The 23,525-nt window shown below is 32.6% G+C and overlaps 3 protein-coding genes and 1 non-coding gene across 4 annotated transcripts; 2 read left to right on the forward strand and 2 right to left on the reverse strand.

Annotated features, from left to right (window-relative positions):
* Positions 1–210: 210 nt before the first annotated feature.
* LOC132268351 (ethylene-responsive transcription factor ERF098-like) lies at positions 211–1,019 on the forward strand. The gene has a single exon (XM_059769208.1). The coding sequence runs from the start codon at positions 456–458 to the stop codon at positions 1,017–1,019; it is 564 nt and encodes a 187-aa protein (XP_059625191.1). The 5' UTR covers positions 211–455.
* Positions 1,020–7,400: 6,381 nt separating this feature from the next.
* LOC132268352 (ethylene-responsive transcription factor ERF098-like) lies at positions 7,401–8,167 on the reverse strand. Its single transcript, XM_059769209.1, has one exon. It carries the CDS (start codon positions 8,024–8,026, stop codon positions 7,589–7,591), a length of 438 nt encoding a protein of 145 aa, XP_059625192.1. The 5' UTR covers positions 8,027–8,167; the 3' UTR covers positions 7,401–7,588.
* A 5,763-nt stretch (positions 8,168–13,930) lies between these two features.
* LOC132268353 (ethylene-response factor C3-like) lies at positions 13,931–15,011 on the forward strand. The gene has a single exon (XM_059769210.1). The coding sequence runs from the start codon at positions 14,039–14,041 to the stop codon at positions 14,729–14,731; it is 693 nt and encodes a 230-aa protein (XP_059625193.1). The 5' UTR covers positions 13,931–14,038; the 3' UTR covers positions 14,732–15,011.
* Positions 15,012–23,238: 8,227 nt separating this feature from the next.
* On the reverse strand, positions 23,239–23,320 carry TRNAS-GCU (transfer RNA serine (anticodon GCU)). The gene has a single exon. It is a non-coding gene; the product is annotated as a tRNA-Ser (tRNA).
* Between the last annotated feature and the right edge of the window lie 205 nt (positions 23,321–23,525).

Genomic DNA, 23,525 nt, shown 5'->3' on the forward strand with positions numbered 1-23,525 from the left:
TGCATCATAGCCTCATAGGTCACTAATAACTACTACTTAAACATTTGATGACGACTATTAGAGAAACGTCATCAGACTGACGTCACCCACCAAGCTGATATAGCAAAGCAAAAATATCACGGTCCACAAAAATCCCTAGAAAAAGCAAACTCCCAAAATATTTAAATCTCCAAGTGGGGATTGTTTTATTAGTCAATCATTTTAACTAATTAACACTCTAAACAAATAAAGAGAAAGATGATATTAAAAAAAAAAAATACATTATCACTCCTCTGCGTTCTTCATTAATGTCTCACCGGGAATATAGCACGTTTGAAGAAGACTTGTAAATTATTGGATTTTTTATATAGTTAGGACCACATATTGACCGTTTCGTCCAATCAAATACTAGTATTTCCTTATATATGGCAAGGGAGACATAAAGCTAATAGTACTCTGATTGAGCGAGGTAGACAATGGCGGAAGATGCTGAAGGAAAGGTGAAAGAGGGAGCAGAGGCACAGGTTAGATACAGAGGTGTGAGGAGGCGGCCATGGGGGAAATTTGCAGCGGAGATTCGGGATTCGACTAGGCATGGAGCTCGGCTGTGGCTGGGGACTTTTGCTACTGCAGAAGCAGCAGCAAGAGCTTATGATCGGGCGGCGTTTACAATGAGGGGTCCATTAGCCATTCTCAACTTCCCTAATGAGTATCCTCTTCCTCCCTTCTCTGCTTCTTCGTCTTCATCATCCGCACTTCCATTGCCATTGCCATTTTCGTCAATGTCAGTCTCTCCATCATCATCTTCATCACTACCGTTGCCATTGCCGTCAATGTCAACCTCTTCATCATCATCTTCATCACTACCGTTGCCATTGCCGTCAATGCCAACCTCTTCATCATCATCATCATCATCATCCTCTTCTTCTTCTTCAACAGCAGAGCAAGGGAAGGAAGTTTTTGAATTTTATTACTTTGATGACAAGTTGTTAGAGGACCTACTTGAGAGTGACGAAGAGAAGAAAAAAAAGAAAGATTGATATAATTTAGATTCATATATATATATATATATTTGGGAGAAGGGAAATTAACATGGTTCTGTTTTGCTATATGTTAGCTTTCTTTTAGTTATAACGGACTTGGTCGGATGACTCCGTGATGATCAAGAGTCAATGTAAGATTCAGAAAAAAGTTGTTATGCTATATTAATATTACTATCTTTCAATTATATATTTACCATATTGCTAAGTAATTGCTTTCTCAAGTGTTCTGTTTTGCCATATTAAGTGTTCAACTGTGAAGTTTACTGTATTTTGAATCGAATCAGAGCTTTTGACTAAAGGATTACATGATTATTGATTTCTCATATTTGTGGGCGCAACATTTATGAAAGTCTTGGACTTTATATGATTATATCTCAATTTTTTTTATTTTTTTATTTTTAATCCTCACTTTATATCTCAATTTGGGTCACTTGACTATATTCCTCCATTTGCATCGCTTGACTTCAATCAAATCTTCAACATAATTTTGGGAAGTCTTTGATCCATGTTATGTTGAGGATGTATGATAATGACTTGGAGTTGAAACCAGACATTAACTTTGAAGTAATTCTGACTTTCTTTTAGCTCATTAAAATACATGTAATTGTCAAAAACTTCAGTGCTTCTAGGTTTATTCAAAGGTAGATGCCCTTTCAGGACATAAAATAATTGAGGAGGACCTAATAATTAGACATTATTACTTCATCACTTTGAAAAACATAAAAGAATATAACACATTTTGCAGCAACAACTCAATGGAATTTCAACCAAAATAAAATCAGATCGAAAACAGTTTTCTTAATTTTTTGAAAATTGTTTTCTTGTTAATAGAGTGAAAAAGACAGTCTTAGAAAAAGCAATTTTGTATTTTTATTTTAAAAATTAAAAAAAAAAAAAAAACCTTTTGCTTTTATAATATTTGGATATTATTTTTTTAATTAAAAATTGAATCAAGCAAATTCTTATTAAGTCTTTGCTACTTGTGAACATAATTGGAGCTAATTCATGAAACAAGAAGCGATCTTATTCTTTACCATCTTTTTAACGTTTTAAAACTCTGATTGAAAATCCCAATTTTGTAATTAAATGTTTATCTAGTTGTTTGTCATTTTTCAAATTTATTAGAGTTTATTTTTGTTGAAGTCGAACTTTGTACTACATAATATCTATTTCACTGTATTCAAATATTAACCACATTTTGTACGTCTTGTCTGCTATGAAATGACCATATTTTGTTCCTCATCATTATATCTAATTACATATTTTTTTTGCTCATAGCCTCCTACCATCAAAACATGTATATTCCACCTCTTGTATGATATTATTGTGAGTCACAGTTTCTTAAAAGAGACATTTATTTTGAAATAGAGGGAGCCTATTATAGCAATTACTTCAAACTTAATAAGACATTCACTTGTAAAAGAGCTTTAACCACATCCATAATATCCATTTCATATATTCGAATGATTATTTATTGAGAATATAAATAATCATATTTTGTCTCCTCGCAGGTTATTGGGCAAAGTACATCATTGTAATTTATTTCACATTTAACTTTGCATTTTATTGCTTAGTAAAAATAAAAAATATCTACTTGCATTTTATTTTTTAGTAAAAATAAAAAATACTTATAACTTTGCATTTTATTGCTTGTATTATTATTTATTATGCTTCTAAGTTGACGGTAATTTCAATATCTTCTTACATGTTTATGATATAAGATTATAAGTATTCGATAATAAATTATTAAGCATTTAGAATGTCCAGCGATATTATTGATATTTTATAATAATAATAATAATAATACGGAGTAATATATTTGTATAAAAAAATAAAACGAATAATGTAGTGATCGCTTCAACCTCAATGAGATCATACCTTGTAAAAATAGCTTTACCTTTTCTCAGGACCACTTAATAGTTAATAGGTAAGGTGGTCCTCCCACTTTTGTACTCATATTACATCATTAAAAGTGACATCATCAGTTGACATCACACATGATCAAATAGATGAACGTATGCTATGCCTTCTGATCTCACCATTAACCAATACTTACACTAGTATATATTAAGAGTCGGTCATTGAAAATATAAAACATAGAATATAAATTGACCCTTTCCCAGTCGGTTTCCAAATTCTAGCCTAATTTTTTGTTGTTAATTGTTGATGTCTTAATTTGTTGGAACCGTAACTAATTATTAATTCATCTAAAAATGATGAGGAATGCAGGAAATGTCATACATGTGAAGTCACCACCAACGCAATAAAATGTGTCATGTATATGTGTGATGTGTGTGCGTGTTTTTGTCAAACTAGAGGTATCCCAAATATCCTTTTTCTTCCATGAGTATATTTTAAGGCGATGACTATTTGTGGCCAATTTAATTTTAATTAACATATTGGTCATATATTCAACATGTTATTTAAAAATAAAAAAATAAATTATTATTTTATAATAATTTTTGACATTTTATTAAAGGGGCCAAAAGTTTGAGAATTTATTAAATCTCAAAAGCTAGGAACGCCAACTACGAACTAATATGATGGGTTGAGAGGCTAGTTGGGTCTAATTAACTTTCAAATCAACGAATTCAACTCAAATCTACCTTCAACATATTTTTCAAAGCACAATTTAGGCCCAGATTAGTTGGTCCGATTATATTCAAGTTGATAGATAAATTCAAATTGTTAAATTACAACTCCATTTAAATTTAGGTTAGACTTGAACTATTAATGTCTCAGTAATAATAAATTAATAATAATAATAATAATATAGGATGGGTTACACTTTTGTTTTGAATTTTGTAAAATATAAATCTAATCTTAAAAATTAAAATTAAAATTAAAATTAAAAAAGGTAATTGCTGCACAATAGTTACTTTTTTTTGTTGGGAATAATTAACTCCCTCCAACCCACTCAATCGTCAGTCGGCTATTGTTGAGAGTTAAATCCCTTCTTTATCACACACAGCGAAAGTATCATCACATCACATCAAACAAACATATATGGAGATAACAATCACACACATTCACGCACAACACAATATTTTACATAATTCACCAAAGTCTAAGATTACCTCAATGGGAGAGAGAGATTTCAGTATTATGAATCAAGGAAGAGAATATATAATCACATGTCAAAATCCCACTCACTCACTCATTATATATTTTGAGTCTACATGTATACACTTGTGAAGTACATATATGCTTCCCTCTCCTCACAACCCTCACCCTTAAACCCCTTATATCTTTTCTCTCTTGTCTCTCTAAACCTCTCATATCCATCTCTATTTATAGAGTCTTCAAAATTCAATTCTTTGTTGGACAAGTATTCCTCAAGTCCAATTTCTTATTGGATAAGGATCAATTTACCTACAAGGAGTTACCATATTTATCTTCAACTCTAAAATAGTAAGTATAATTTATTTCTCAAATTTTTAGCCTTTTTCCCTAAGTCTTCTGGATTCCAAAACCAATCAGAAAACTGTTTTTCGCAGATTCTAAAACGAAAGAAGAAATTAATGCGCACAAATTTTGAATCACAAACCTAACAACTTTGTCTAAATTGTCTTAGAACACCCTCCCGTAGAATGTGGTTCTCTGTTTGTACTGTTAATCGTTATCAAAAGTGACATAAGCATTTGACATCACACATTATCAAATAGATTGACATAAGCCTTATGACCTCACCATTAACCTATACTGTTGTTATTATATATCAATCATTGAAAATAGAAAAATAGAAGACAATCCCAGCCCTTTCCGAGTCTGTTTCTAATCTTGGGATACTTAAATTTTTCTTAATTGTTGAAGTGTTTGTTGCTAATTAATCCACTTAAGCGTGATGAGGAATCAAGGGGACGTCATACATATGAAGTCACCACACCACCACAATAAAATGTATGAAACAATTATAAAAAAAAGAAGTGGTCCATATATATATGTATATATATTGTCAAACATTTGGGATACTTAAATTTATCTTAATTGTTTAAGTGTTTGTTGCTAATTAATCTACTTAAGCGTGATGAGGAATCAAGGAGACGTCATACATATGAAGTCACACCACCACAATAAAATGTACGAAACAATTATAAAAAATAAAAAAAAGAAGTGGTCCTTATATATGTATATATATTGTCAAACATTTGGGTCTGAAATACGTGGTCCTTTTTCTTCTCCAAGTATTTTTAATCATTAAATGCGTCAAAGTGATGATTAGTGAGGGAAACGTAATCCAATGACATCATCACACACCAACTCAATTTTGAATAATTTGATTTTAATTATATGCATATTTATATCATCAAACATACATATTCAAAGAGTGATGCTATATGGATCAATAGAATCACTTGAATTCGAAGGTTGTGTTTCTCAATCGTTGAATCAGTTAGCCAAAAGTTTAGAAACACTATGCATTTGAATTATGTTGATATAAATATAGGGTTCTATTTTATTTTTTTTTAGAATAAACTAGTTGCAGTTGAATAAACCATATGCTCTGATTTTACGACAATTATATCTGTATATATATCATCTTGGGCCTCATGGGCCTTGAAGAGTCGACTCTGCTACTTCGACTGTTGGAGGATGAGGTTGGGCTTTAGTTTAGAAGTGCTATACAACTCATAAGAATTGGGCTGATTGACGGTCCAATGATTCCAACCTGAGTCTACCCAAAACATATTTTTGTGAGTATCGAGCCAAAGTTCAAATTGGACGTTGTAGTCGAGTGAGTTAAGACTCAAATTAGTTATAGTGAAGTGTTCTGAATCCATTGCCTTGAGAGACTCATTCTCTTAATATTAAGATGAAACGGTGACAAGTTATTTTGTGTTAAAATGATTAAAAATGGTAAATCATGTCAGCAATGCATCTCGATTAATTTTTATGTACTGCTAATAAGCATCGATACGCAGTGACGGAGTCAAAAAAATTAGTTCAGAGTGGGCAATTATAAAAAAAAAAAAAAAAATAGATCTAAATAATAAATAACAAAAGAAGGTCTTTTTTCATTTTTAATTTTTATAAATTTTGTGGAATCCACATTATGAGGAAAAAATATTGGTTTTATTATTATTATTTTTTAATTTTTAACATCTTATTAGGCAAATGAGTTAAATATATATATGCTCCACTGGAATTTTCTACTCTTTGCATTTTTTATGCATAAATTCTAATAATTATGAAATTGCCCCCACTGAAAATTTTGAGATTTCACAAAAGACCTAAAGAAAATGTCCAAAATTTAAAAATACCCCTAATTTATATATATATAAATTAGGTCTTTTATGAAATCTCAAAATTTTCAGTGGGGGCAATTTCATAATTATTAGAATTTATGCATAAAAAATGCAAAGAGTAGAAAATTCCAGTGGAGCAATTGTCCCCACTGGTCCTAAGGTGGCTATGCCACTGTGGATACGAATAAGAGACACAAATATGTTACACGTATAGGATATACCAAATCATTAAAATATATATATTTATATATATATATATATATATTTGGATAAGGATATAGTAGGACACGATAATATAAAAATAATAAATTATATTTTCTTGTATATATATACACACACGCACACATACATGTACAGAAAAATAATTTTTATGTTATATATATTGTTATTAGTATTTCCTTACAAAATTTTATGATTAACAAACAAAATAAGATTTGAGAGTCATGTGGCATGATATGGGATACATTTTGTACTAAATATATAATTCAATGGTTTTTTAAATATAAATTTTAAACTTTTCTTAACAATTATATTATGATATTACTTTGGAAAAATCTACATTTTAATGTTTAAACTTGTTAAAAATATTTATCGAAGTACGTGAAAAGTATTTGATATGTCATCGAAGTATGTGAGAAGTATCGAATACCCGGATACGTAATTAATTCACAAAAAATATATATATATTTTAAAATTATAGATATGTTTAGAATGTCAGTATATATGAAACATGATATAAATATATCATTATTGTAGAAATATTGATGCTTATTAGATGTATTGCTGTTTTTGTAGCAAAAATACTTTATGAAGTGAAATGTCCACCAAAAAAAAATGTTTGAAATGTGTGATTTGGTAAAAGGGTACAAATATACATAATTAACACCAATTGATCGTTGTCCCAACTTTGACTCTAAAGTAAACAAACAACTGCGATAAAATCCAAATCAAAAGAAGAAAGAATGGGATAGGGACGATGTGGTCTCCTCCATTGAAAACATAAAAGACCATACTGTTTTACAACATAAAGCTAGACAGGAGGACAAATATTAACAATCTTTAAAACAATCAACTGCAATTTAATTAGCTTATTTGAACATTTTCTGAACAATTGTTCTGTTCATATATGTACTTGTTAAGCATAAATAGCTATTTATTAGGTACAAAAGTATACAAGGTAGAGTATTGAGTGATTAAATCTGTTGCATAATAATGAATGAGTAAAAAAACAACATAATAAGAATGAAAATAGTACAAATTTCTTCATATACACTCTCTCTCTCACACACACACACACACACATATATATATTTATATATGCTATAGAAACTTGGGTCTCTTATTTGTTGTTGGTTGGGGGTCTTGTAGGTCAAGAAGATCCTCCAAGAGCTTATTATCCAAATACTCGAACTCAATAACTTGCTCATCCTCGTCTCGTCCCAATTCACGAGTGGAGGAATTAGAAGAAGAAGGAATATTTGAATTAGGAGATGGTATAGTTGGAGGAGTAATAAAATGGTGTTCGTTAGGGAAATTGAGAATGGCTTGATGACCCCTTAAAGAATAAGCAGCTCGATCATATGCTCGTGCAGCCTGCTCAGCAGTTTCAAAAGTCCCTAACCAGAGACGTGCCCCGTTCCTCGTCGGGTCACGAATCTCCGCTGCAAACTTACCCCATGGCCTCCTCCGTATTCCTCTGTACTTGATGTTCATCGTCTCTCCTTCTCTCGACTTCTCCATATTTTTATTTGCTTCCATTTTAATCCTACGTATATCAGCTAGCTGATGAATATATAAGCAGCCAAGTTCTTGTATGGCACGGCAACACACACATATATATAGTGTTTGTGTGTGTGTGCGCCTTCTTCTTCTTCTTCTTCTTCTTTTGGTAGGCTGTAGAGAGCCACTAATTGGGTCATATGTGACGGTTGGAATTTTTCTAGCATGCCATACCATGACTAAGAATGAAGCTTTGCCGCGAAACTTCTCTAAAAGGCAAAAGCAAAGTAAAAAAGATTATTACCCCTCATGTTTTTTGTTTAAAAGGCTCTGAATCTGAAATATATCTTTAGATTCTAAATGGTGAAGTACATATTTAGAGTAGCCAATAGATAGAAAGAAGAGCAGGTCTACAGTTGGAGGAGGGGCCTACCTGATGAGGCCTTTGTGTTCGTTTAGTGATTGTGGGCTTGGGCTGGCTGAAAACACAAGGCTAATTGGTAGTAATTATGCTCCCGTAATGAGTGATGTCATTGAAGGCTTACTTTATACATATATAAGGCCTGCCCAGTAATACTGGGGTTGGGTCTGCTAAAAAATTAAGGCCTTCAATGACATCATTCATTACGGGAGCATTAGCCTTGTGTTTCTTTAATTAATGAATGATGTCACACCCAACCCATCACGAAACTAACCCCACTCGGTTTGGGCATGTGTGTTGTATGAATAGAACCCATCACGAAAGTAACCCGTAGTGACAAGTCACAATTACCATTTAATACTAAGAAATAAAAAAATTGAATAAAATTTACAAATTTCTAACACATTTACTTAGATATCAAATAATGATGGGATTAATATTCCTGAGATCATGTAATAATTTCTCAACACTTGAGCTGTCATCTCTCTCGGGTAATGTAATTCCTAATCATTGTTATTTTACTTTTAATTAAAGAGAATGTGTTCATTTGTTATTGGACCATATTAGCGGGTATACATTCTTACTGAATAACTAAGTATTATCTTATTATTAATATTCTTGACTTCACAATAATGTCACCATTTACTCGCGTAAAATTAATCGAATTTATCATCTAAGAAATTATATTTGGATATGTTATTTCATTATTATGAATCCCCCTTGCTAAGACAAACTAATATTCAAATTTCCCATTTTCGTTAATCACTGTCATGCCAAAAAAAAAAAAAAAAAAAAGAGAGAGGAAGAAACAGCATTGTTCAAACTAGTAATTAATAATAAAAGTACCTTGCCTTTCAAATAATAAATAAAAGAGAAGTTCGTCTTTTTCTTATCCTCGGTCCAATTTGATAGCCTACATTCAAACGAACCTTGGACTTCAAAAAAGACAAGCCCAGGAATTTGAAATTGAGCATTTAATAACTTCTCCTCTCTCTACCATGAAGCTTCCAATAAAGGGGGAAAGTGGGAAACCACTCAAGTGCCTTAATTGAATATTAATAATATAAACTTTAGATTGAATTAGATAAAACGTCTTTCTATTTCTAATTCAAAAGGCTAAAAAGAAACGAAAAGGACTAGAAAGAGATTTTCTCGGAAAATTCTGAAAACACTAACAACAATAATTCCTCCCAATGTTGAAACATTCAAACAAATTTTCTATTTTTTGTCAACTTAATTTGAGTATGTGCATGCATTTAGCCTAGTGGGCGAGACGCCCACTAAGTTGTTGGAAGTAAGAGTTAGAAAAACAGGCTACTTTAAAACAGATTTTCACTGGATTTTCTGACATCATAGTCTTCTCAAATCCTTCACTAATCTTTCTCTAATCTTTATTGAATTTAAAACATTAGAAGAAGTAATTAAGTTACTGGTGAAGGTGGCCACATCAATTCAATTATTTATTAACTTATGGGTTTTATTTTTTAATTTTTAAGCAAAAATATTGTCTAAACACATACACTACACGGCATACATACATTGACCATATTCTTTCTTCGATTCTAAAATTGAATACAACATAATGTAATTATCTAATAACAAAAACTCCCGCCTCACATTTTTTAAGTTTGGAAATTCAAATTCTCTTGGAGCCACTCTCCTAAAATTTTCCCACATTGAACAAGGCTCGAGATCACCATAACCTTTTTATAGGAGATTAAAGCAAGAATGGAAGTAATAGATATTTTAGACTTCAAAACTGATGACTAATGGAGAGCAGTGTCGTTCTAATACAAGCACTATACAGTGACATTATATTTATCATTGAAATTAGCAATTTTTTTTATTAATTTAATGCAAATCACATCTTGTTAGACTTGAGTTGCATCTCTCTAGGGTGAAAGTTCACAAAGGATAGGATTACATATATAATATCTTCCCTTTGTAGTAATGTCAAATTGAAAAATTATAGAGATGTAAAGATGCATGCACTTGCTTCCTTGAAATTAAATTAAGCATGGCCCTATTAAACAATAGAGTTAATTAATATAATTAATGAAGAGTTGTCATGATTTAATATAATATTGCTCCTAAATCAAATCAAAGGCTAGGCCAAATTGTTATTATGGTGACTTAATGGTCAATTAAAAATGCTCCCTACAACAAACAATATATATGCCAAATAATTTATGCAACTTGTTCATCATAACAACCTATGCATGTTTCTATTAAAATCTCACAAATAGTCATGTGCCCTAAAGATTAGTCTCCTACACTAAATTAATTCATAAGAAATTTATTTTTGAACGGACTTTGTAACATGAAATTTAAAATCTAGATACTTTAGCGCATTAAGCTATTGTTAAGAAACTTTGACCAAAAAAAAAAAAAAAATGGGTACTATTTTATTTTATTTAATGTTACTAAAGCGGGTGAAGGCCAAAAGTTAATTTCAAAGCCCTTGTCCAAAAGAGGGCGTACAGATTCATGAACCAATACCGAAAGGGTTCGCGATCAATGGTCCCACGAATTTAAGAATAATATTATAACTTTGTATGCATAAAGTGAGTGGTGATATATGACAATTCATAGCAGATAAAATTAATGTTGATGCATTATTATTTTTATTTTTATTTTTGAAGGTGGAGGAAGATTAGTTGGTGTGAAATTTATAACTAATTATTACTATGATAAAGAAAAAATAAATAAAAGAAGAATGTAAAAAGTGACCATGTTCCATGAATCTGTGTGATCACTATCAATCTATGACCACGCATGTCCAATAGGGCCTTGGGTCAATAGTCAAATGACTAAAAGTCAGAGAAGCGAAATCCACAAGGAAGTCCTCAGTATTGGTAGCACTGGTGATTAAAATATTATATTATTAATATATATTTAAAATATTATGTTATTAATATCTTGGGTTTATTAAAAATTTAGAGTAATATTATTCAAAAAGTTCATCTAGCCATTTAATATGTCTCAAAATATTATTTCTATTAAGTGACTAAAAATAAAGATATCATTAGTTAGAAATCTCATTATAATATTATTTTATTGATAAAAGTAAATGATTAAGTAAAGAGAAAGAGAAAAGTATAATGCTGATGAGATAATTACACTTTAGATATAAGATAATTTAATGAGTGATATATAATTACAGATGATAATAAAGTATAAATGATTGATTTTAAAAAGAAAAAAAAAAGAAGAAGTGAAGAATGAAACAGTTTAAAAGCAATGTATTAATTATAACGACTGCAATTAGCAATAATTTCCTTTATATAGATAAATTTATGAGCACGTATTTTTATCTTTGACTTTTACAAAGAGGTAAAGAACATATCAGTCAAGACTTTAAAGAAAAAAATAAATATATGAGGGAGAGTGAGTTGTCTCCATCACACTGTTGGTATCCGTTATTGTGAATAATTTTTTATTTATTTTTTCCCTCTAAACTGAGAATTCTCACTATAGCTTTAAAGAGAGACAGTTGTTACTAAAGATAAATAATTAAATTATCTAAAATTATGTGATTTCGGCCTATCACAATTGTCGTGTAATTAGATTTATATTATTTTAATTACATCATAATTTTTGGTTTATCAAAACTATATTATGCGCGATCATCTAGTAATTTATTAATGTTAAAAGATGAAAAGAAACTGGTAAATCACATTTGTATTATGAAAAGGGTTTTAAAGGCGAACATTTGATGAATTTGGCATTTTTGATGGATGCCAAAAGGTCACGAAGGGGGCCTGAATCTGGAAGAGTAAGATTGAAAATGTCATTTCATTGTTTGCGTAAGAAAAGGAGGAGGTGGAGGATTTGGTATGGCGTTGGCAGGCAGTTGATTTTTTTTTTTTTATGTCCTTTTTTTTTTAACCCCGCTTCTAGGCCCTCCAAATTTGGTATTGACTGAATTTGGGAAGGAATAATATACCAATTATAAAGAAGTAAAAATAAAATTAATATGATGAATTTTTTAGTGAAGTAAAATAAGGTTTAGCTAATTCTGCCGGTTGTCGCCCTTAACTTTTATGACACTAATCGGTCCATTTTATAGGCCACGTAAGGCGCTAAGTGGGTGTTTTTTTTTTTTTAGACCTAGTATAAAAATATTTGGCATACTTACCGGCATATAATATTTTTTTAACAATTAAGTAAGAGCTTTACTATTTATCATATTAGTTTAAATATATTAGTGTTCATCTCTCTATTTTGGGATTTGCTAAAATACATGTTTCATTTTAAAAATGAATTATTGTTCATACTTCTATTTTTGGAATGTACCAAAATACATGTTCCATTTAAAAAATATATATATACTATTTTTTATAACATTTTCAAACTATCATTTTGACATTGATTTGATTAAATAATTGTACTCTTTTATCTTTTAATAGGGATAAATTTAAAAATTCAATCTTATCAATATAATAAAAAATATTAAAAACTTGATAGAAAGTTAAAATTTCCAAACATCCTAAGAATTTTGAAACAAAAGGAGTACCTATTATATATATTAGTCGGATCAAATGTTAATATTTAGCTTAACTCGATATAATTTACTAAACGAGTCAAATCGGATTAAACCTGTTAACCAGGTTAGTAAAATTATGATAACAATAAAATAAGGTCAATCATAACCCCCTATTTTATATTGAGTTTCGTGTTAATGAATTGTTATTTCTAAATTCAATTAACATAACCTAGGACAACCAGATTATTGCGACTGCTTAACTGACATTTGCTGTTAAGGATACCTCAAAATTCAGGATCGATTGAAGGAGTGTATGATGTTAATATATGATATATATATAGTTTAATCAAATGATGCCTTTATAAAATAATCATTGCTTTGATAGAATGGTTCACTGATTAATTCCCAACTCTTCCTATGACTAAAGCGCACACAATTAAATTTAAACCATGTTAATATTTTTCCTGATAGGAAAGCTTGCACAATAAATTTTGCATTAAACATGGTAAAACAAAATGAATAGTTTTTTTTATTAAAATTAAAATTAAAATTACTAACCACATATAATAACCATGTTAAACGGTCACTTTAACTAATCTAAGAAATTTGTCAAATTATAAAGAGTAATTTTCAACTTAGAAAACCTGGTGAAAAGAAAAGTTACAATCTTAAAAGTTAAAGCAGAGACTGTCCTGTAATTACTAGACAAAAGAAAATAAATAACACGTGGACTTGGGCCTACATAAATTAGCTGACATGGCTAAACTAAATTACGAGTATGAGGAAAGGCACAAAGAGACAAGCCTCGCCGCCGTTCGTCATTTCAACATGTGCCTAAAACGTCCCCTCAATTTGGTCCCTCCTTATTAGACTGACCCCACTTGATGGTATAGATACAAACTTATATGTATGTATACATGCCAAAACATCCTCCCTGACCAAAAATCCTTACCTTTCACTATCATCAATCTCGTCACCCATTACTATTTTAATCATATCATTATATATGATTTTGGTATATATAGAGGTAGGTCTCCATACAATTTTCTAAGGCTCCTTTTTTGGTCGATCACTAAAACAGAGTGAGTACTAAGCCACACAGCATAAAAAAACAATCATTTCCAAAAAACCCTTCAATTCACAAATGGATTCTTCTTTCATCCAATACCCAATTTCAGAGTATTCGCCGGAATCTTCATTCGGCGAGAACTCGCCGACCCAATCTCTCTCTTTGGAGGAGATTTTTTTCAGTCAAAATTCCCTTCCATTCAATGTCAATGACTCGGAGGAAATGCTTCTTTTCGATATGATAGCCGAGGGAGCAAGGGAAAGGGAATCATCGGAAACCAATTCCTCCTCCGTCGGAGTGAAGGAAGAAGAAGTCACTTCCAATGCGAAGAAGGAATTGAAGAAGGAAAAGTCGTATAGAGGGGTACGAAGGCGGCCTTGGGGGAAATATGCGGCGGAGATAAGGGATTCCACGAGAAATGGAATTCGGGTTTGGCTTGGAACGTTCGATACCGCGGAGGCAGCTGCCATGGCGTATGATCAAGCCGCATTTTCAATGAGGGGAACCATGGCCGTCCTCAATTTTCCGGTGGAGAGAGTCCGGGAATCGCTCCGGGACATGAAGTGCGGTTGTGAGGATGGTTGTTCCCCGGTGGTGGCGCTAAAGAAGAGACACTTGATGAGAAAGAAGTCAGTGAGTAAAAAGAATAAAGTGAAAGAGGTAAAAGTAAATGTAGATAATGTGGTAGAGGTAGTAGTACTAGAGGACTTGGGAGCGGACTATCTAGAAGAGCTACTAGGTTCATCTGAGGTTGCTAGTCCTTGGTGAATTAACCCAATTCCTTTCTTTTCTTTGTTAATTTACTTCTCTTTTTTTTCTTTTTCTTTTTCTTTTTCTTTTTTTCCTCTTTTAAATTTTGAGTTATCTTTTCTTGTAGTAATCCATATCTTAATTAGTGTATATGTGAAAAGCCAAAAAGGTGGTGTTTGATCCATTTTAAAGTTGGTTACTTTTCATCATTTTTTTTTTTTTTTTTTGGTTGTAAATCATAAAAATGATGAAATGTCAAAGTAGACAATATCTCTTGTCTACCTTAAAATGTATAACATGTACCTGCCTTAAAATGTATGACACCGTGATACATATTGTACTATTATGGACGACTGAGAACAATTTACACACTATTTTATTTGGTTGTTTCACTCTTTTTTTGGCAATGGATTATTTTATGTTAGCTCACTTAGGACTTTCTTGTTATACAAAATTAGAGGGTAGGGTTATGGCTAGATATGTTCTTTCACACACTTTGTGCCCTCTTAACTATCAAAGTGAAAGTACCTAACAAAGTGCACTAAAACTCAAACTAGTCTAACACTGTGACACTCTCCATCACTATTGATTTATAAATGAGACGAGTCTAATACCATGACACTCTATCACAGAGTTATACAAATTTTTTCATAGTATTTCTCACAATGAACGCTCCTCATTTCTTTTCAAAACTTCACATTTCTATCATTAAAGAAAATGAAGAGTTTCCAAGATTCTCCATTGGCCGAAAGTATCACATGCAAGTGTATATTGGTACGGTGATCCTGATATGCTATAGTCACTTGGATAATCGGATTTTAGTAAGAATTAGAAGAGATAATTAATCACTTAATGGTCACAAACTCAATTTCATATGCAAAACCTTCCGTAATAAAATGTAGAATTCACATCAAGCTAAAAAATTACACCATGTTAAAATTTCGGAATATTAAAAAAAATTCACGATAATGAAATTGTTAGCATAGAATATGGAGCTCAATGGCAAAGACGAGACGGACATATTACTCGTTAGCATTGACTCTTTTATTTTGTAGCATTCCTCGAGTTCGTGACGAGGAAAAAAAAAAAAATTAAGCTTGCTCTGCTTATGTTTGCGAGCTAGGTTGGCGCAACTCTTTATTCTTGAAACAAATTATATAATATTTTTTATTGGTTTTTCATTAAATGGGTATAAAAATTTTAATATTACAAAAGAAAAATCTAACCAACACATTCACAGCCGACCATTAATCAATTAAGATGATCTGGCTCCTTTTAAAACAATTAAGTTCCGTTCTTATTATTATTATTATTTTAAATTCTTAATTAAGGGATAAATATTCAAGCTTTTAAGGAAGATTACCATTCATTTACCAGCCTAATTAGCTCCCCGAAATTTAGAAAATTAGAATAGAAAGTTTGTTTTTAAATTGGTGACTTGGGGAATATTTCTCTTTGAAGGGTGGGCTTTCCTGCTATTTCTAAATTTGGGCTTTGGGACTGAAGTGGACTTTTGTATCGGCAGGAGCCTAAGCCCATCTCAGATAGAGTCTGATGCTGAAGCCTAATTTAGCAGCCCAACTCCTTCACACCAGGTGACAAATCAAATCCACAAAAGAGAGAGCCGAAACTCTTCATTAGATAAATTCAATGCAACCCCAAAACAATATCAAATACATGATGAACTCTAATATGCACAAATTAAATACCATTAAACATGAATTTAGAAAGAAAGATTAGAGTGTGACCACCTGTGTGGGTGGGTGTGATGTGGACGAGCATTGGCATGTTATAAGGTGTTATGATCCTCTATTGTTTGCGAAATGTATGTTGTACACCCTTTAATGATATAACACATTTTAAAGTCATAATTGCCATGAACTCATAAGAATTTCAAAGTTAAGCCTGTTTACTCTATAATAGTAATAAAATGAGTGACCTTTGAGAAGTCTTTGGGTAGGATGAATGTTGTTATACAGTGAGAATCATGTACATAAATGGACCTAAAGTAAAAAAAAAAAACCTAAATGCAAAACGATTTGGTAACAAGGCATAAACAAAAGGATGCAAATAAAAAATGAGAGAAAAGATGATTTGCTGAAACAAAAGATGGATTCTAGAGCCTATTGGATAGAGATTCTAGAATTTTTTTTTTTTTTTTTTGGGAAAGATATTAATCAATCTTATATTGTTTCATTTTGGGTAATGCTTAAGGTTTATTTGTAGACAGCTCATTCATGACTCATACAATTTTCAACTCTAAACTTATCTTTTTTAATCAAGGTGAGAATAATAACTAAACTCAAAAAATTATTTGAAAAAATTAATTTACCAAAATGGGAAAAAAATAATTGATTTTAAGTGATCTTAATTTTTTTTTTTTTTTTGTTAACACCAACAAGAGAGACAATTCATTGAGAAACAGAAGAAATATAGTCCAAAGATAAAGCATCTGAAAGCCATTTAGGCCAGACACCCCACTCCAGATCACCACACTCGGCCGCCAAGGCCATTTTGCTTACTAAATGAGCTACACAATTAACACTTCTAGGAACCCATGCCAAAGATGATCCCTGACAAACAGATAGCAAATGAGAAACATCAGCAAAAACAAAATATAAAACCTCACTCGAAGGCTTAAGCAGCATCACCGGCTGGCAATCCCCTTTAACAATAACATTTTGATATCCCCAGAGATGGACACGAAAGACTTTCGCAAAGGACAAGGCCCTCAGCCATGGAAGGACTACCAACATTAGAAAAGAAAACAGAGGCCACTTTCACAGGTTACCCAAAAGGATTTATGAGAATCAAACCACCCCTACGTAATTTCCAAGATTGATTAAATGCAGCATCAAAATTAAGTTTGAAAAACCCTAGCGGAGGAGGACACCATGAGGTTGAACCGGCGTGGAAGATGAAGGCGGGGAAGAAAGTAACCAAGATTGCCGGAGAATCTCCTGAAATTCAAAGAAATCTGGGAGAGCTTTTTTGTAATACCCCTCGTTTCTAGAGCCACGGGTGATCAAGTCCGAGCACAGATCCGAGGGATACCAAACAATCAATATGTAAACAAGCAGGAATAAAACTGAAATAAGATTTAAATAATAATAAACAGAAAGAATACTAATATGAAAATCCTCAAACCTTAAATAATAATTTAATATAATTTAAATCCGTACAACTCGGGAATCCACCTGGTGGACCCCTAAATACAAATCTTTAGATAAATTTACAGAATTAAAATCCAAAACCATAATAGGAAGGAAATCCTATGTAACCGGTAGAGTGAGTGTCTGTATCTGCATCAACACGATCAAACTCTAAGCTGGAACTGGCGAATACCTGAAAAATAGGAGTGGGTCAGGCCCACATGCAAGTTCCAATCTACTACAATCCGTTCATAAACCCGATACGCAGATATATCCTAGATAACTCGGCAATATCTACAATAGTCCATAGATATATAAATACACACTATAGGATGCTCACTAGCCTATAACATAGTTCAGCCTGGGTAGAAGGTGACATATAAAACACGCTTTCCAGCGGCCAAGTACCTAGACCTACCAGGGAACATTAGCTATATCCAGCTACTCAACCTTTGTGATATACGTACCCTAACCGTGATCAGGAGACTCAAGCTCGTATCACGGTACCATAAATATATATATAAATTCCTTCCTAGCGCAGAAAGATAAAACAAATATCCATTATGTCGTTCAACTGTTTTAGTTGACAGGACATGCATGTATGTACGATTTAACTGTTTTAGTTAATCCATTCCTTATGTATGAAGGGGTAGGACTTAACTTTTTGATCTAATCCATCCCTGATATGTCACCGTCCCATACCGGTACATATAATGCAAATGATCCTTGAATGATGCAACATTTTCAACAGTTCATCAAATCATACCCACGTAATCCAAATAGTTGATATACAGAGTTTAAATAGTTCATCAACTTGCAATCCAGAATCCATCCATGTAATTAACGAGACAAAGTTTAATAATTCATCAAGTTAAGATTCAGTATCCATCGATGTCATTGACAATTTAATTCATTTAATTAAATTTCAACTAACCCATAGTACAGTCCAGCAGTTGACAATATTAACAATAGTAAGAGTCAATTATAAAGCTGAGAATGCCAAACTATAACTCAGAAAAATCCACAGTACTAACCAATAGTTGCTGAAACATAAAGAAAAGTTTAACCATTAAAATAACAATCTCCATTTAATTAATGGAACCTAATTTATTAGTTCTTTAATTAAATCCAACCTATGCACAAATAAAGTCTAATAAATACATGACCCTATTCTGTATCTAACATAGATTTTAGAACCATCCTCCAGTCATCTAAGTTGCTAAATTAAATTTACACAACTAGATACTTTACAATCGCTAACAATGTGCGTCATTACTTAAAACTCCCACATTGTGAAAACCCTTAGCATATTAGGATAAATTATTCATGATGAGTTCTAATATAGCATAATATCATATTTAGATTACATGCAATAGTCCGTTAAATTTTTAAAACAAAACTTTGCGCACTAGTCCTTCCTATCCGTTAGCAGCGTACAAAGTCGCTTATTTTTACACTGTTTATTCCATTTGCCCTATGAACCAAAATATACAATTAGAGGAATTAAAAACCCTTGAAAATACTTTTAGAATTCTCATTCCAGTCCCTAAAACCATTTAGAATTTCAAACTTAGCCCAAACAGTGCCCAAATAGCTTCAAAATGCATCCAAACGTGTCTTAACCAAGGAAACCTGCTCTAAAATAAAAGAGCAGGCTCTATTCTACCTAGAGCCGGCTCCCTAACCCCTTGGAGCCGGCTCTAAGAAGGGGGAGACGGCTCCCACAATTTGGAGCCCTCTCTCTCTCTCACTTTGAGCCTTCTCCTCTGCTCCAAACTCATCTCTGCTTCGTTCGGTTGCCTTCTGTGCTTCCGGCAAAGCTTCCCATCCTATCCCCAAACCTTTGTAGCATCTTTAGAACTCTATTTAAGTTTCTTACAGTCCTAGAACCCCTCATACTCCAGTGTAAATCAATCGACAGAAAGTAAACTCACAACAGAACAGTTTATGCAACAATAAGTTTAAACTTTAAAAAAACGCAGAACAGATTACAGAAAACATCTAGCATGCATAAAGTCCATTTTTAAAAGTTTAATTACATTCCTGGAGTCTATATAAGATGCACAGAACACAAGTTTACAGAAGAGGAATAGACTGAAACTTGCCTTAAGATTCCGGTTTGAAATCTTCATCGTCGTCTCTAAGTTTCAGAGCTTCTCCAAGACTGTTCATTCCTCTAATCACTGCTCCAGTTCAATCTCACAGTAAACCATTCCTTCCTCCTTGATACGATCTTCAGTTACATTGCTGAAAGCCTTTCCCCAGTTTTCCTTTCATGTTTTACCCCTCAGCCTCTCTGTTTCTCTTTTTCTCTAGTTACGGGAACATAGTTTGTTTTTTTTTTTAAAAACCCTTGCCAGACCTACAACTTATATATATATATGCTCCATTAAAACCTTAATCCTAATTTCCATGACTCATTATATGACTGCTATACCACATAAACCCTAAATTTATTTATAAACCATATAAGCTATATACAACACACGTCAGTTAAAACCAATTAATCAATCAATTAAATTAAAACAAATAATCAATTACTTTAAAATATCAATTAATCATCCAATTAAATTAAAACAAATAAGCAATTAATTTAACACAAAAACAATGCTAATTAAACATATAGCCAAATACTCTCACAAAACACAAAATCCAAATAATTAAATAAAAATGAAAACAAAATTCAAAGAAAATTTAATTTAAATTCTAACTATATCCTTTTAAATATTAGGGGTATTACATTTTTGAACCGCCTTTAAAGGGTCCCATCGACTTTGATTAAAAAGAAGATCATTTCTACATTTCCAGAGGGTCCAACATATAAAAGCCACAAGACTAAGGCATTGCGAAGGACAATCAGATTGATTCCATTTCTCGGTAAGATCCACCAACCACTTGGGCCAGAAAGAAGGGTAACAACCCCCGAAATCCAAGCGCAACGAACTTAACTTCTAGACCATAGAAGCAAAAGGACATGTACAATGAACATGATCAACTGTTTCAGCTAGGTTGTCGTAAAATAAGCAAGAAGGAACCATAGACTCGCTACGTAAGGAGAGCAAAAAATTAACAGGGATACGCTTATGAAGACTTTGCCAAAGAAAAAAGAGAATTTTTCTGTGAGCCTTAATTTCCAAATGTTGCGCCACATAATAGATTTGGTAGTGTCAAAGCTATAGCCAACTTGTGAAAAAACATCAGACTTTTTGTTCAAAATGAAGAGCGCAATGTGATAAGCACTCTTAATCAAAAAAGACCCATCTTTTGAAGCTCCCCAGACCATACAATCCATACGCCCTTTGATTGTGATAAGAATTTGAAAAATAAGGCGGCGATCTCGCTTATTGAAATGACGACCAACTAAAGACGTATTCCAACTATGTGAAGAGAGGATAATCAGATCAGTCACTGATGAAAAAGGTATACCTAGAGGATTGGAGGTGACAGAAGCGTTAAAAACATTGGGCAACCAGTTATTAGTCTAACAATTTATTTTCGAGCCGTCGCCGATCCGCCATTTCAAACATTTCTTAATGACATCTTTTGATGACAAAATACTTCTCCACACGCCTTTGGGAGAAACATCAATAAACGCATAATTCTTGAAATATTTTTGCTTGAAAGATCAAAAAAGGAGTGAGTCTTCCCCTAATTCCATACGCCACGCCATTTTGGTAAGGAGAGTAAGATTGAAGGCTTCAATATTCTTGAAACCCAAACCTCCATCCATCTTGGAGGAACAAAGGCTATCACAGCGAACCCATTTAATCTTGTTCGATTTCTTTTCCCCGCTCTACCAAAAAATTAGAAATTTACTAGTCAAATCAACATAGTTCTTCATGGGAAGCCGCAAGCATTGCATAGCATAATTATGAAGAGTCGAGAGGACTGCTTTCAACATCACCTCTTGGCCTGCCTTAGACAACAACTGGCCCTTGAGAGACTTCGTTCTAGCGGAGATTCTGTCAGAAAGAAAACCCATTGCTGCTACTTTGGATCGACCCAAAAGACAAGGAAGACCAAGATAATTGTTTTGCTAGTCTGCGTTAAAAATTCACAAAATCGTTGTACACAAAGATTTTTTATCTGAAGCCGTATTTAGGGAGAAAAATAAACAAGATTTATCATGATTCATTAATTGACCAGTTAAGGCAGAATACCTGTCAAGAATGGATTTCAAACATCTCACCTCTGGACCAATGACTTTACAAAAGAGTAACGCATCTTCAGCAAATATAAGATGAGAAATCAGTGGATAACCCCTGCCCATCTTTAAACCAAGAAGTTGTTTTCTTCTGCCATAATCATGGAACAAAATTGAAAGACCTTTAGAACACAGCAAAAAAAGATAAAGGGAGAGAGGATCACCTTGACGAAGGCCCCTAAAAGGAGAAAAACTATCCCCGCTTTCACCATTAATCATCACTGAGTAGGAAACGGAACTAATGTATTCTAAAATGATGTTAATCCACCGCTGTTGAAAACCTAGATGCTGCATGAAAAGACCAATGAAGGACCAACTAACTCTGTCATAAGCCTTTGCCATATCCACTTTGAGAGCCATGAAACCTAAATCCCTAGACTTTTTGGTTTGAAGAACATGCATAAGGTCTTGAGCAAGCACAATATTATCATGAATAATACAGTGAGGGACAAAAACACTCTGGGCTTCATTGATCAGAAGAGGCAAAAGAGGTTTGAAACGGTTAGCCAAAGTTTTGGAAAACAGTTTGTAGGCTACATTACACAGTGCAATTGGCCGAAAGTGCGACATCATTGTAGGATGTTTGATTTTAGGAATGAGAACAAGATTGGTGGAGTTCAAACTTTTTGGAAGCAAGCCGCCCTGAATAAAAGAATTAAACCCTTGTAAAATATCAAATTTAATAACCTCTCAATTGGATTGAAAGTACAGTGGAGTAAATCCGTCCCGGCCAGGCGCCTTATACGGCCCCATACTCGTTCAAGAAAAGGTAAATTGTGAGTAAATTTAAAAAATAATTTTCAATAAAGGACCATTTAACGTTAATTAATGTAAACGTCGATAGTGTAAACTTGATTTTTATTTTTACAATTTTCCATCTTTACTTTTACAACTGTGCCATAATGTAAAATTCATTATAAAAAACAATTACAACTTGCCCATAAAATTTTTACTTTTATTTTTAAAAAGGCTATCAATGTAGCCCTCTCGTGACATGAGTAATGACTATTTTTAATTAGTTTTTATAAATATCAATTACTATCCAAATATTTGGTTAAAGGAAAAAAATAAATTAGAAGACATATAAGTGTGCAGCAACTCCAATAAATATCATTTACTATCTTGGTTAAAGAAAAATTTTTCTCCCGCCGTCAAAATGTTGATTATACCGTCGCCTGAGAGATTCGAACTCTCGCGGGGAAACCCCATGTACTTAGCAGGCACACGCCTTAACCACTCGGCCAAAGCGACGGGTTTGGTTCCTGGCCGCCTCAATAACAATCAAATAGGAGTGCACCCTCTTCTTCCTTTTTTTTTTTTTTTTTTTTTTTTCAATCAAAGCACTGCTTTTTGTGCCTGCTAGGATTTGTTTTTGGTTAACGTTAACCTGGTAGGACTTTGCATGAACAAGAGTGAGTAATGTTATAAATTACATAAACTTTTTTCAACATACAAA

Source organism: Cornus florida, unplaced genomic scaffold (genome assembly GCF_030987335.1).
Source record: "Cornus florida cultivar Cherokee Brave unplaced genomic scaffold, ASM3098733v1 CherokeeBrave_3.0.0_Hap2_Chr08, whole genome shotgun sequence".
NCBI lineage: Eukaryota > Viridiplantae > Streptophyta > Magnoliopsida > Cornales > Cornaceae > Cornus > Cornus florida.

Excerpts from the sequence above, each read along its gene's own strand:
- LOC132268351 (XM_059769208.1), top strand. The coding sequence starts at position 456 with ATGGCGGAAGATGCTGAAGGAAAGGTGAAAGAGGGAGCAGAGGCACAG.
- LOC132268352 (XM_059769209.1), bottom strand. The coding sequence starts at position 8,026 with ATGGAAGCAAATAAAAATATGGAGAAGTCGAGAGAAGGAGAGACGATG.
- LOC132268353 (XM_059769210.1), top strand. The coding sequence starts at position 14,039 with ATGGATTCTTCTTTCATCCAATACCCAATTTCAGAGTATTCGCCGGAA.